Below are 12,464 nucleotides of genomic sequence, written 5' to 3'. Positions count from 1 at the left end.
AAAGTTACTGCTGCAGGTTCGTGTAGTACCAATTTCCCATCAGCAGGGGTCACCCTCAGTTTAATCATTACACATTTTTATCTTACGGTAGAGCCAGTCATTTACACAGGCTGAGTGCATCGCCTGCTCAATATTGCATTATTATTATTATTTCCTAACATTTTTAGGACTCATGTGATTGGCTTAGTGCCTCCAGCGGGAAACATGTATCTGAAGATAGGGATTGGGGCTAAAGCTGGGAGCAGGGCATGTTTGATAACCTGTTGTTAGTTCTCACTGGGGTTTATCAGTTTGACAGTTCGAATGTGTTATGGCCTTAGTTTATCCAATCAGGTTTGTTAGGGTGAGATGAGTTGTTGTCTAATTGTGCGTTCAAAGTCCTGGTTATACACTTGTATAACTGCATGACACCAGAGTACCCCTTGCTTTTGTCCCAATGAAAGACAGAGCTGAAACAATAATAATAATAATGATAATTATAATAATCACACACTTCCACATGAAAATTCAATATTGTTATCTGTTAACCGGCAGCTGACAGCAGTGTTGAAGCCTGGATATTGCTGTTGACCGTCATTTTGTGCTTATGTCCCAGAAGAAAACTGAGTTAAACCCTTGTTTAGTAGCAGACAAGGATATACACCCAGTTCTGCTCGCATGAATATTCAGTGCTGATTATAGTGAGCTGGTTTTGATTTGTTCATCTAATGAATGATTGCATAGTGGAAATAATCGGCCCTCGTCCCACTCTCCACATCCCATCGTCTTTCTCTTGCTGTGTCTCGCAGGATTTTCCATGAACCTCCTTTTGTTCATTCAGTCGTTTGTTTTATCCTGTGTTGTTGAGAACCTATTTGTCCTGCTCTTGATTTTCCACATTTAGTGAGCACTCCAGACGAATATGTGCTTTGATTCTTTGATAAGCCTTGTTAAACATCCCGCACATTGGATGCAAATAGATTTCTAACTTGCGCAACGGGATGAGAACTTCATTAATTTGACGAAGGGAATGATGGGCCGTTTGTTTGTCCCTCATCCTTCAAATTGAAATTTGATCAAAGCCTCAGAGCAGCTGGATGTTGGGTTTGACACGTGGGGCACAGAGGAATATGTTTTGTTTCGTGTCTGTGCCGCTGCAGTGTGTAGCCCCTCAATGAGTCATTCACTTAAAGAAGTTTAGTTTTTTGCACGTCACTGCAGGTAGCAGACTGAGGCAGAGGGAGGGAGAAGGGAGAAACTGACACTGGGGAGGTGAATTGCCCTAACCATACTGGAGAAGCTTCACAGGAGAGTCATTGTCTTTTGTGTTGCTCATTCCTCTGTCTTTTTCTTTCTGCTCTGACTTTCGCTAGCAGTGACTCATCCGCCTCACTCCCCCCTCCCCCTTTCACTTTCCTTCTCTTTTGAGCTGATTTCCCACCCACCCTTTTGATGGCAGAACGTGATTTCCTATCTCCTACCTCTACCCCTCCTTTCCAATCTCACACACTCACCCACACATTTCCCCCAGGGCTCCTGCTCACTCCTTTACCTGGTTCTGATGTGGCAACACACACACTTGCCTGAACGTCTGTGCTCTGCAGAAGCACACAAGCGCAAAAGCACACATTTCAACACATTTTAATGCTTTATTTATTTTTGTATAAATTTCACGTGTGCTATAAAAGGGGATTTTGTTTGTGTAATTGAATTAAATGAAGTTACATTTTACTGTGAACATATGATTACAGCATTGCCTCAATTAAACGTCACTCAGCAAGACACACTATCCTCCACAGAGGCAAATTCTGCCACATTGGTGGCACACTTCATGGCCTTGCTGCACGCTTCTTGCTGATAGTTTTTTGATCAGTATCTGCTATCGCATGAGTTCTATATGAGCTAATGTGTTGACTTTCCTATGAGGGATTATAATATGTTTATTTAATAGAGTATGGATACATATAGAGACGTATAGATTGCTTTTATCCCATAAATCCACATCTATCCTGTTTCACCTCCTTCCCAAGCCCTCTGTTCTATTTTTAGTGCCATTATGCTTTAATGTGCTGATGCCTCATTGTATTGATCCTACACCAGCAAGAAGTTAGACTCAGCATTAACTTTAATAAGAGATTTCTCACTCAGAACACAAAGTGAAGCCACCTGGCATGAGATGTTTTCTTTATGTAACATTGGAATGAAATATAATGTACTATTAAGCTCTATATAAGATTTTTAGCCATACTAGTGGTGTGGATCCAGGAATGGCATGGGGTGTTGGTTGGTTAACCACTTTGGTCCAGACTGAAATATCTCAGTAACAAATAGATGGATGGCCATGGAATTATGTACAGACGGCCATGTTTCCACGACGATGAATCACAGTGACTTTGGTGATCCTCTGACTTTTCCTCTAGTGCCACCATGAGGTTAACATTTGTGGTGAGTTGAGTGAAATGTCTCAATGACATGATGACATAATGACAGAAAGTACAGCTTCAGCTTCAGCTGTACTTTCTGTTTAGATCTAATTAGTAAATGTTCGCATGCTAACATGCTAAACTCAGATGTTTAACGTGGCAAACATGGTCACACTTGTTGAACATCAACATGTTAACATTTTCATTGTGAGCATGTTAGCAAGCTGACATTACATTTAGCTTGAGCTGCTAGCATAGCTCTAGCTTCTATACAGTGGTGTAAATTAAGATTTTGGACACTAATGAATCATCATCATTTTGTGTCAAAACTGACAGGTGTAGACTCCTACAATGGTACTTTTCTTTTGTTACACTGTTGGAATTTTGGACACTGAAATAAAATTGCACAGGATAAATAAAGTGCACTATATGGAATACTAAATATGGAGTAATTTCAGACACAGTTTTTCTCCTGTTCTACTTTAACTTAGCATTCAGCAGCTTTTCTGTTACATACTGCTAATATTGTATGACAACTCCTCCAGCTGGGCACTAGGTGTCCCTGTTCAGTTTTTAGTTGTGTTTTGAAGGTGTTGAGTGGAGGGTCATCAGCTGCATGAGCTGCACCTGGGCCGGGTGTGCTCTGCTCTATAAAATGTCCTCGCTCTCTCTGGGGGAGCTTTCCTCTCTCTGGCAGACCCGACGACAGCTGTGGTTTTCCTTTTGTTAAATTTTTTGTTAAAATTGTTCTTCCTATGTTTTCTATGTTTAAATAAATTATTTTTCCATAACTCATGTTGCCTCCCATTCTTGTCACAGTCTTTGAGCCGGGCTGTGATGATAGTCACCACTTTGTTCTTCACCTATGTCTCCACTCATTAAGGCGGTCAGGAGGGGATGTGGGTTTAAAGCCCTTCATCTAAAAGACTCATTGCAGAAATAAGCCTTGATGGATGCACAGCATGTTAATCAATGAGGCTCTAATGTTTCTCAGAGAAACTTTGAGGGGGAATCTCTTTTGAATTTTTTTGGCCATTCGTTTCTTCTCATCTTTCCTCTGAAGGATGCCTGCTATCCCCCGTGATAGCTGTCCAACGAAACAAGCTGCAGTCTTCTCCCAAACCCCATGGTTAATGTTTTCTCCTCCACTTTTCCCCACTAGATACCTCTTCTTTTTCCCTTCTAGCCCTTTGTTCTCCAATTCATTTATTCTGTCCTCTCCTCGCTTTGTCCTTCACCCTTGAACTTGCCCTTAAACTCCTCTGTACCTCTTGTACCTCTAATCCCATTCCCCTCCTTTAATGTTCTTTCCCCTTGCATCTTTCCTCCTTTTTTTCCCATTTCATCCTATTTCTCTGTTTCTCTGCTTTGATGTAATTTTCTTGAGGTTTCATTAGAGTTTTTGTTTGTTGTTTTCATTAATTGGGAAATGATGTAATTCTCTGTTTTGGACATTTTTCTGTTTGTGCCTCAGTGTGTCTGGAACTTTCTAAAGTGCTCACTTTTTTTTAATTCTCTTTTTCTCTTTTTGTTGCTTTCTGTCTCTCTGGGTCATCTCGTGTCCTGTCAGGAGGAGTTGCGGGAGCTGAGGGAGCAGCCCATCGACCCCCAGGCGGAGCAGGAGATCATCGACAGCATCGAGGAAGTCTACTTCTCTAATGACTCCTTTGACATGGTGCAGCACGAACTGGAGGTCAGATGCTCACTGTATGAATGAGCAAGCGCTTGTGTTATTGACTGAATGAGCACCACTCACCTGTGAAATGATGACAACAGACCCTCTCAGACTCTCACAAGTTCACACGCCCCCTCAGTGAAATAATAATTCCAGCAAACCCACCACATTTCAGTAATTCTGATAACAGCAATATTGCATTTCTAATGTGAATAAATATGGTTCTCCGTGCTTTGAACCTCATCTGACTGGCAGAGTTAAAGCTCTGTCTCACCTGAGCTGCTGTCTCTTACACTTCTGCTCAGCTGCATGCATACCATTGACATCTGGATTGATGGATTGTATCGGCTCAACAGAAGAAGGGTGTGAAATCTCATTAGATTTATCTTGGTATTGCTACACCATCTGAAATGAGACTCTCAGTCAAGGGGAAAGTAATTACCTATCATCCTTTGGGCCATGGATTTGTAATATCTTCTTTTCCTAGCAGAGTTTGCTCGCTGTTTACAATTTCCACCTTCTCACCTAATCTGACTTATGATCTGGCAAAGTGTATTTATTGAGCAAAAATCTTTTTGTTTGTTTGTTTTTCTTTCAAATGGAGGAAGAACTATCTTCAGTCACACCGGTGAAACCAGCTTAAGCTTGCTCTTTGAAATGACTAGTGAGATTTGAAACATTAAGATGCTCATGAATGAAGATTACCTCTCTTAAGAGCCCTGAGCACCAGAACTGGGATACTGCTGTAGTTCTTCTTTGAATATGTTTTCTGTCTGACACACACTTAGCACAGACTTTTACTACACTGAATAGTAGACAGCTCCAGCATGTAGCTGTATAGAATAATCAGTCCTGCCACCTGTGTTGTGCGTATGTGTCTGCAAAAGTCCCAGGTGCTTTCACCTGTGTAGCAGGAATCTTTTGTAAACAAACAATAAGGTTGTGTGTTTCTATTTGGGTGTGATTGTAGAAACTCCCACCTGAGCTGAATCTGCAGGAGCTGGAGGAGTATAGAGACAAACTGAAGAGACAACAGTCAGCAGTACGTATCTACCTCTCCCTCTCCCTCTCCCTCTCTCACACACACACACACCCACACACACACACACACACACACACACACACACACACACACACACACACACACACACACACACACACACACACACACAAACACACACACACAGGTATCAGGTGAAAGACCCAGCCAGTGTATTTCATGGTAATTTTTGACATTTATGTAAACTCAACAAGAGTTTGTCAAAAGAAGTTTTAATTGAAAAAAAACTTTATTCGGGAAGTTGGATAAATACACTGTTTTGTTAACTAAAACAAATCACCGTTCACTTAGCAGCTTTTTCCAGAAGTTTTGACTGTATCACACAGTCTTCATCTTTATGATTTTGTTATTAACGCCTCCGTTCCTTTTTTTTTTGGGTGAGAATGTGTTCTCCACTATACAGTAGATGTGTGTAGTGCATGAGATTTACAGATATCGTTGTATTATTCTTTAAGGAGCAGCATTTTATTACTAATCGATGTGATTAGAATCTTCAGATTTGATAATGATCACTGACTGATTTCTGTTTTAGCTTCTGTTCTAGCATTTTACAGCTATCCATGTAATTTTGAAAGTTGGACTCACTACTCTAAAATAAATTCTAGGGAGAAATATCATTTTTATTGGGATCAGAGTGTACTCAAAACTGGGTAAAAAAATTAGACGTCCAACGTTTGTTATTGATCGTGGTTGATGAAACAATTTCACCTCAAAGTCCGATTAGGAGCTCTTCTAGAAAATCTGGTGACCGAGTCAGACCTGCTCAGAGTTTGTGCTTTGTGCCTGGGTTATAATAGCATGATAGCAGACTCTTGTGACGTCAGTGACTGTGTTTTCCTCCTGTGGCCACAGCAGGACCACTTCCACAGTGGCCATCATTCGGAGGTCACTCAGGTACTCGCTGTTGCAGACTGGGTAGCCGTCCTGTCAACAAATTCTATTTATGGAAACATGTGGGAGAGAAACTATCTCTTCTCCCCTCTGCTCCCTGAATCCCTACAGTCCTCTGCAGATTTCGCCCACTTGCCCTTTTTCCTGACAAGCTTCTGTACTTTCGCACACCTGTTTGTCTCCATCACTCCCTCTGCCCTGTACCACATCTATTCCCTCTACGCCTCCTCTTATCCCTCTTTTTTATACACGTTGCTCTTCCTCCACATCCCTTCTTTTGACATGTTTGGCATGTTTGTTTTTCCCACAGAGCTGACCGCTGAGTTGAGAGGATGCTCCCAGTTAACGAAGCCTAAGAGTACGCAAATGTAGTCTCGCACATAACCTCTCTCCGTCGCTCTCTTCCTCTCTCTCTGGCTGTGAGCCTGCAGGCGCCTCATGGGAATAGCCATGGTAATTGGTTGAGTGTGCTGTCAGCCAGAAAATCCACAGCTATGTTTCTCAGCATGCTTATCAATGCAAGCCTGCAACCCTGAGTCTATATGAGCAAACACTCTACCTGTCTGTCTACCTCATTACCCTGAGCCTTTCGTAAAATATACATCCTCATTTATATTTATTTTTTCAAGCTAAATTTTCAGGTCTTTTTTTTTGTAATTATCATAATGTTGTCTCTAAAGTTATGTAAGCACCAATCCCTGACAATTGCAGTTGTATATAGGTTAAAATATCCAGGTCTATTACCACAGGAGTTCAAATCAGGGAATAAAAAACAGGAAAGATTTCATTTCATCCATCTCTTGGACATTTTGAGGAAAATTACCATGAGGTGGAGATTACACCTGTAGCCATTTATGAATAACGGCTTTCATTTTAATACTGTTAATAGTTTTGCCCCTATCTCTCCAAGAAAAAGTAGATGGGTATTTGATATTGGTAAAACAAATTGAACTAGAATTGCTACTTTGTGGTCGTACACCTCCGTCAAATTTCTGTTTAGAAGCATGTCTGTCTAGACTCATATGATATACTGTATGTAGTGAAGACTTTGAAGGAATTTGATAAAAGTTATTCAGCATATGAATTCTTGAGTTATGGCCCAAAGCAACCGTGTACACCGGCAGGGCAGTGATTCTAGTTTTGCTTTGATTTGGTTCAGTATGGAGAGTTATAAAGCTTGATATCCAGTGAAATCAGTGTTACTTTATGCATCACAAATGAGAGACTATAGTAAGTTTGAAATATGCTAATAGAGTATACTTTAAAGAGGCTGCTGAATTTTAATTTCTAATCCATAACACGTTTTTTAAAATTTTTATTTAATACATTTGGATGTTTGTGTACATGTTGTGGTTCACCAAACTATTGCTGATCTCCTGCTGCTCCTGATGGAAAGTCCATCTCTACAGGTGGGCAGTTACACAGATACCGACTTGTCTACCCATTCACACACACACTTCTGAGCCTCCAAAGACACAAAGTCCTCAGAGTGTGAAGCAGAGTTTAAGCCCATTGAAGATGCGATAATAGTGCTTTCACTTTCTCACCATGAGGCTGTCCTGTGATGGCCTTTCCTCCTGGCAGATGATGTGGAGGGTCTCCACACACTTCATCTGTGACGCCATTAGTTAAGCTGTAAAGCAGCTCGACATAGGTGTGCTTGTGTGTGTGTATGTGTGTGTGTGTGCCTGTGTGTGTCCAAGCAGGTCTATGAGTATGTGAGAAGAAAACGAGAAAGATGTAGAACTGAACCACATGTACTGCACGTACTTATTTCTCTGTTTACCACTCTTTTTCAATTTTGTGTGTGTGTGTGTGTTTGTGTGTGTGTGTGTGTGTGCGCGTGTGTGTGCGTGTGTGAACTTTTGCTTCACTTACACTGACATTAACTATCCTCTCTACTTCGTTTTTCTTTCCCTCCTCTCTGCCTGAATCATCTGCTGTAGGGTAGAACAGGCTTGCTGTGGCATTGGGAAAGAGAACAACTGCCCTGTTTTCTCTGCCACAGTATCCAAGCTTAATTGGCATTTTTGACACACGCCTGGCAGAGGCTCGTCTCAGGGCTAATTGCCTTTTCGCGCTGCGAGACTTCGGCCCGTACGAAAAATGTCAGGGTTCAGAGACAGTTTGGTTGTGTGTGGCTGTCACAATTCCCACGTCAATGCATAAATGCTACGAAGCCTTAATTAATGTGGACACACAAGCTTGTATCATATTCTGAGGGCTCTTATCAGTTGTATTATTTATCTGATGCAAAAGCTGAACAACTGTTACCATTAACATTTCACTGAAGACCTTAAAATCTTAATATACCCCCTGAAGATGTGAGCACCAAGAATTTACCTTCACATGAACATTATAAAGTACATGCAAACATGTTTTTTTAGGGTCAGCTTAACAGGAATGTAACAACATTTTGCATTTCAGTTCCCATCCATCTGAAAGTAACTTTCTTTGTATGAATGTAGACTGCAGAGATGTCAGAGGAAGTGAATGTTAATGACGTGGATGGGCAGATTCAAATTTTAATCAAACTTGAAAGCTAGCAATGACTGTGCCTCCTGCAGAAGTAATGAATTCTCCCACTCTGCTTGGTTTTTTAAAAGTTAGCAATGATTATGCAACCTTTGCCTAAATCGTGCCTGAATACCAAATTCCTCCCTGTGTTCAAATCAGGCTGAAACGATGTCCCACTGTGCAGAGGAAGTTTAAGGTGGTGTGTGTGTGTGTGTGTGTGTGTGTGTGTGTGTGTGTGTGTGTGTGTGTGAGTGAAAATAGACCATGAGAAATCACATACTTGCATTAAAAAGTGACATCCACAAACGGCCTCAACGGCACAGTGGTATTTTGAAAAGCAGGGAAGTGCCCCAACACCCCATTTAGTGGTCAGTCTGACAGAATATGACACTGCATAAGAGACATCGAACCTTTGAAATAAATTTTCCTAATGTTATTTTCTCTCCTTACAAGTGAAGAAGCAGTGCATTACCAGTGGAAACCCTCACTCTTGAGTTTACTCTTTCTCTGTCCTTAGCTTTCTCAGTCAGAAAGAACGACCTTCACTCTTTCTTAGCTGCTTGATCCTACGGCTTCCCCTAATAAGTGCTAACTAATTTAACTCTAATTGCCTTATACATCTCAATAAACATCTTTAAGACGTAGCAAACATGTTCTTATTCAGACACATTTATTGTAAGCCTAACACGTATATCTATAGTGTACAGCCTCCGTGCTAATGAGCAAATGCTTGAAACTGTACAAACACGTTCAATCTCTGTTAGCAATGCTTGCATTCATTGTCTTTTTCTTTCCAATAGATAAATATGTGTTTGAGCTGCAGTATGTAGTCTGCATTAGGCATCTGTCTTCTCCTGTGACTCCGCTCATTTTTTCTCATTTTTTTCTCATTTCTTTCTGTCCCTGATGGCATGTTAGTGTCCCTATAGAAAAAAAAAAAATAGCATTCATGGTCTTTCTGTGTTGATGATTGTTCATTATCGTTCAGTAGTTTTGGACAACATTCACTCCATCTGCTACAAATTACATGCACTGTGTCTGCTTTCCAAACCTAGTTACGGCACAATTACCCTCCATTTGTTTATGTGAGTGTTAGCTGAGAACTAATGACTATGGCCTTGTGACTCAGGTAGGAGAGTTTTGTTACTCATAGTTGGGATTTCATTATATGCTCAGATTCTTTCACTCTCTGAAAAGTTTAATGTTTTGTGACAGTAGATTGCCAACAGGTGGCGCTATGGCATTATTTTCAGTCAGTTCTGTGAACTGCTGTCGGTCTATCTTTGGCTTTCTTCAATGAAACCCCTCATCTTGGTTTTTGTTTCTCCACCATTTCCTTGTCCAATTTCTTGTATTTTTTCCAAGCGCTGAATATTTTTTCACTATGACCATTTTATTCATGTGTTTGAATGTTAAGACACACAGACACTCAAACCCTGTGGAATGAACAGTTTCAACTAAGCTGTATCCGCCATCTGCTCAGGTCTCCAGTTGGCTACCATGCGACTACTTACCACATGTCGAAATGTCATCCCCGCTCCTAGCCTCGTCTGCTGCATACTAGCGGATATGAACACCTACTCACTTTGAATAAAGTCACACTTGCGTCGTAAAACTGCACACTGCTCTGTGTGTACGTGTTGGTGTAGATAGTTCCACTAATGAAAATGGAAGAGAGATGGCTAACCCTAACCACTGTGTGGCAGAGAAAGATAGTTGGTTACTTACAGCTGCTGGTTAAGTGTTTGCCCTTTGTCGTTATAATGAGCAGCACATTCATTTCCAGCTCATGTATTTTTTAGTAAGATTTGAAAGAGAGTCAGATTTGAGCTTGAGAGTTCATTCTTGACATTGACATTGAAATTAATAGTTTTTCTTGTAATTGATACAACCCATGAGTTCTAGGAAGGAGCCCTTACTGAGCATAAATTAGGGTGTAATTTATGCTGTTATTAAACAGACGTTCCTGTTACACCGGGGTCCTGTTTTAAAGGGCCAATTTTACTAATCAAAGTGAGTTTAATTGTTGTAAATGGCATGAGTCAGCCTGTGAAAACTACTGTATAATATCTTCTTTTATGAGCTTTCTCAGCCCTGATGATGTCTTAAGAATATTATCATTGTTGAGTCACTGTGGGTTTCAAGACTACAAATGTATAATGGAAAGCCTTGCTATCGCATAATGCAAGCCTTGCCTTTATACCCCTTTAAAATGCATTATTGTCAAGATTGTTATAGCCAATTAATGTAAATGTCTAGATTTGGAGGTAAACTGGAAGGTTATTAATGAAAATTCACACACATGAATAATTCAAGGACAGAATAGGAAAAGAAAACAATCCTGCGGACAGCTTACGATCCTTTTAACCTTTTGGAAACGTGTCATAAGTATTGAATGAAAAGAAAGGAGTTAACCATAGTCCCCCGCCTTGCAGTATGACCTTGTTTGTATGGTCCTTCACTGTGGGAGAGGCTACGATTCATTCAATTTCCATTGACACACAGTGTTCTTCAGCTTTTTCCTTCTCCAGTAAAAAGCAACACCCATTGCAGGGGGTCACACCGATCTCATGACCGTGCTTAATACTGTGCTTCATGTCATAAGCAGGGCACATGCTCTTTAAATAATTACAACTTCACCTCAGCTGTGAGTCGAATTGGTAAAAGGCACAAAGTAGAGGAGAGAACATTAGAAAACACAATAGAAGCCGAGAGAACAGAGGCTTTTCTGAACGAAACAAGAGTAAGGCTATTGAGAAAGACATTGGATGAAATGAAACTGAGAAAGAGAGACACTCTTTTAAAAGGTTTTGGCTATACTGCGCTTTTGATACAGACGGAAGTGATTGTTATTCTCGCTCCATCCTCTATAGCAAGATTACACTGGCCAAACTGCTTTTCTGGTCTGACATTTGGAAAGAAGATCAAAATGTCTTTTGACTTGTTTTTTATATTCTGTTCATCATCTTAACTGCAGTGCTCTCTCTCTCTCTCTCTCTCTCTCTCTCTCTCTCTCTCTCTCTCTCTCTCTCTCTCTCTCTCTCTGTGTAGGTTTCTAAAAAGGTTGCAGATCTCATTCTGGAGAAACAGCCTGCGTATGTCAAGGTAAGCTTCCAGGGTCAACTCACCACCATATTAAACATCTGTTTTTGTCTTTTCCCAGCCCAGCCACTCGTCTTAAAAAAGTATTTCATCTGCTGAAATTTTATTCCAGATCACATCACAAATGCTATTTTTCTTTTTTTTTTAATGGCATCTTTTCTCAATTACATTTTATGAATGGGCCTCAGGTTATTTTGATGCTATCATGGTTTCAGTGGATGTGATGTGTAGGTTTGCCGCCACTGACCACATAAATTTCTGTAACCATGGCAATATGAAATTTGACTCCATCTGTGGATAAGGAAAAGGGGACCATAATCTATTTTTTATTCAGAACATAGTCAGAATGTGAATTCAAACTAATCCCCTCTTTGATTGCCTCGTGATGTTGCAATGAACTGAAATGAACCAGCATGTGTGACGAAGTCTTTATATCAATTAAGCCATTCAGTCTATTTTTGGTCAGGCTAGACATTACAAGAGGACACATTTGATGTGGTGATTAGGTCAGAATGATTCTTCCAACTGCTTTTATTCACCTGATTTATTTGACAGTAGTGAACCGACGCAATCTCATTCATCTCGGTGTTTAGAAATGCAGCTTGCAGAAAGAGCAACTTTCTTGACCGTTAAAACCTTAAAAATATGAGCTGAGAGTAGTTTGTTTAACCCACTGCCACATAGAAAGGAGGGGAATTTACTTTCCTTTTTAGAGGTTTAATAATCTTGGATATCAACACTTGTTGTAAATGAAACTCCAAGTTATATAAATAGCTAAACACATCTGTGCACGTTGTATGTGATTTGTCGCTGCATT

General features: G+C 40.4%; 1 protein-coding gene across 3 annotated transcripts in view; it reads left to right on the top strand.

Annotated features, from left to right (window-relative positions):
* vps50 (VPS50 EARP/GARPII complex subunit) overlaps positions 1 to 12,464 on the top strand; it is a 94,476-nt gene that overhangs the window by 4,619 nt on the left and 77,393 nt on the right. For all 3 annotated transcript variants that reach the window (XM_023408836.2, XM_023408834.2, XM_023408837.2), the window contains exons 3-5: positions 3,973 to 4,095; positions 5,048 to 5,119; positions 11,597 to 11,650. In XM_023408836.2, coding sequence (XP_023264604.1) covers positions 3,973 to 4,095; positions 5,048 to 5,119; positions 11,597 to 11,650 — 249 coding nt within the window. The remainder of the gene's footprint in view (positions 1 to 3,972; positions 4,096 to 5,047; positions 5,120 to 11,596; positions 11,651 to 12,464) is intronic.

The sequence above is a fragment of the Seriola lalandi genome, unplaced genomic scaffold (assembly GCF_002814215.2).
Source record: "Seriola lalandi dorsalis isolate HSWRI2012SDOR001 ecotype SW California unplaced genomic scaffold, Sedor1 jcf7180002054374, whole genome shotgun sequence".
In the NCBI taxonomy this organism is placed as follows: domain Eukaryota; kingdom Metazoa; phylum Chordata; class Actinopteri; order Carangiformes; family Carangidae; genus Seriola; species Seriola lalandi.
Note: the sequence above shows the minus strand (reverse complement) of the source record. Positions and strands in the feature narration are given on the sequence as shown.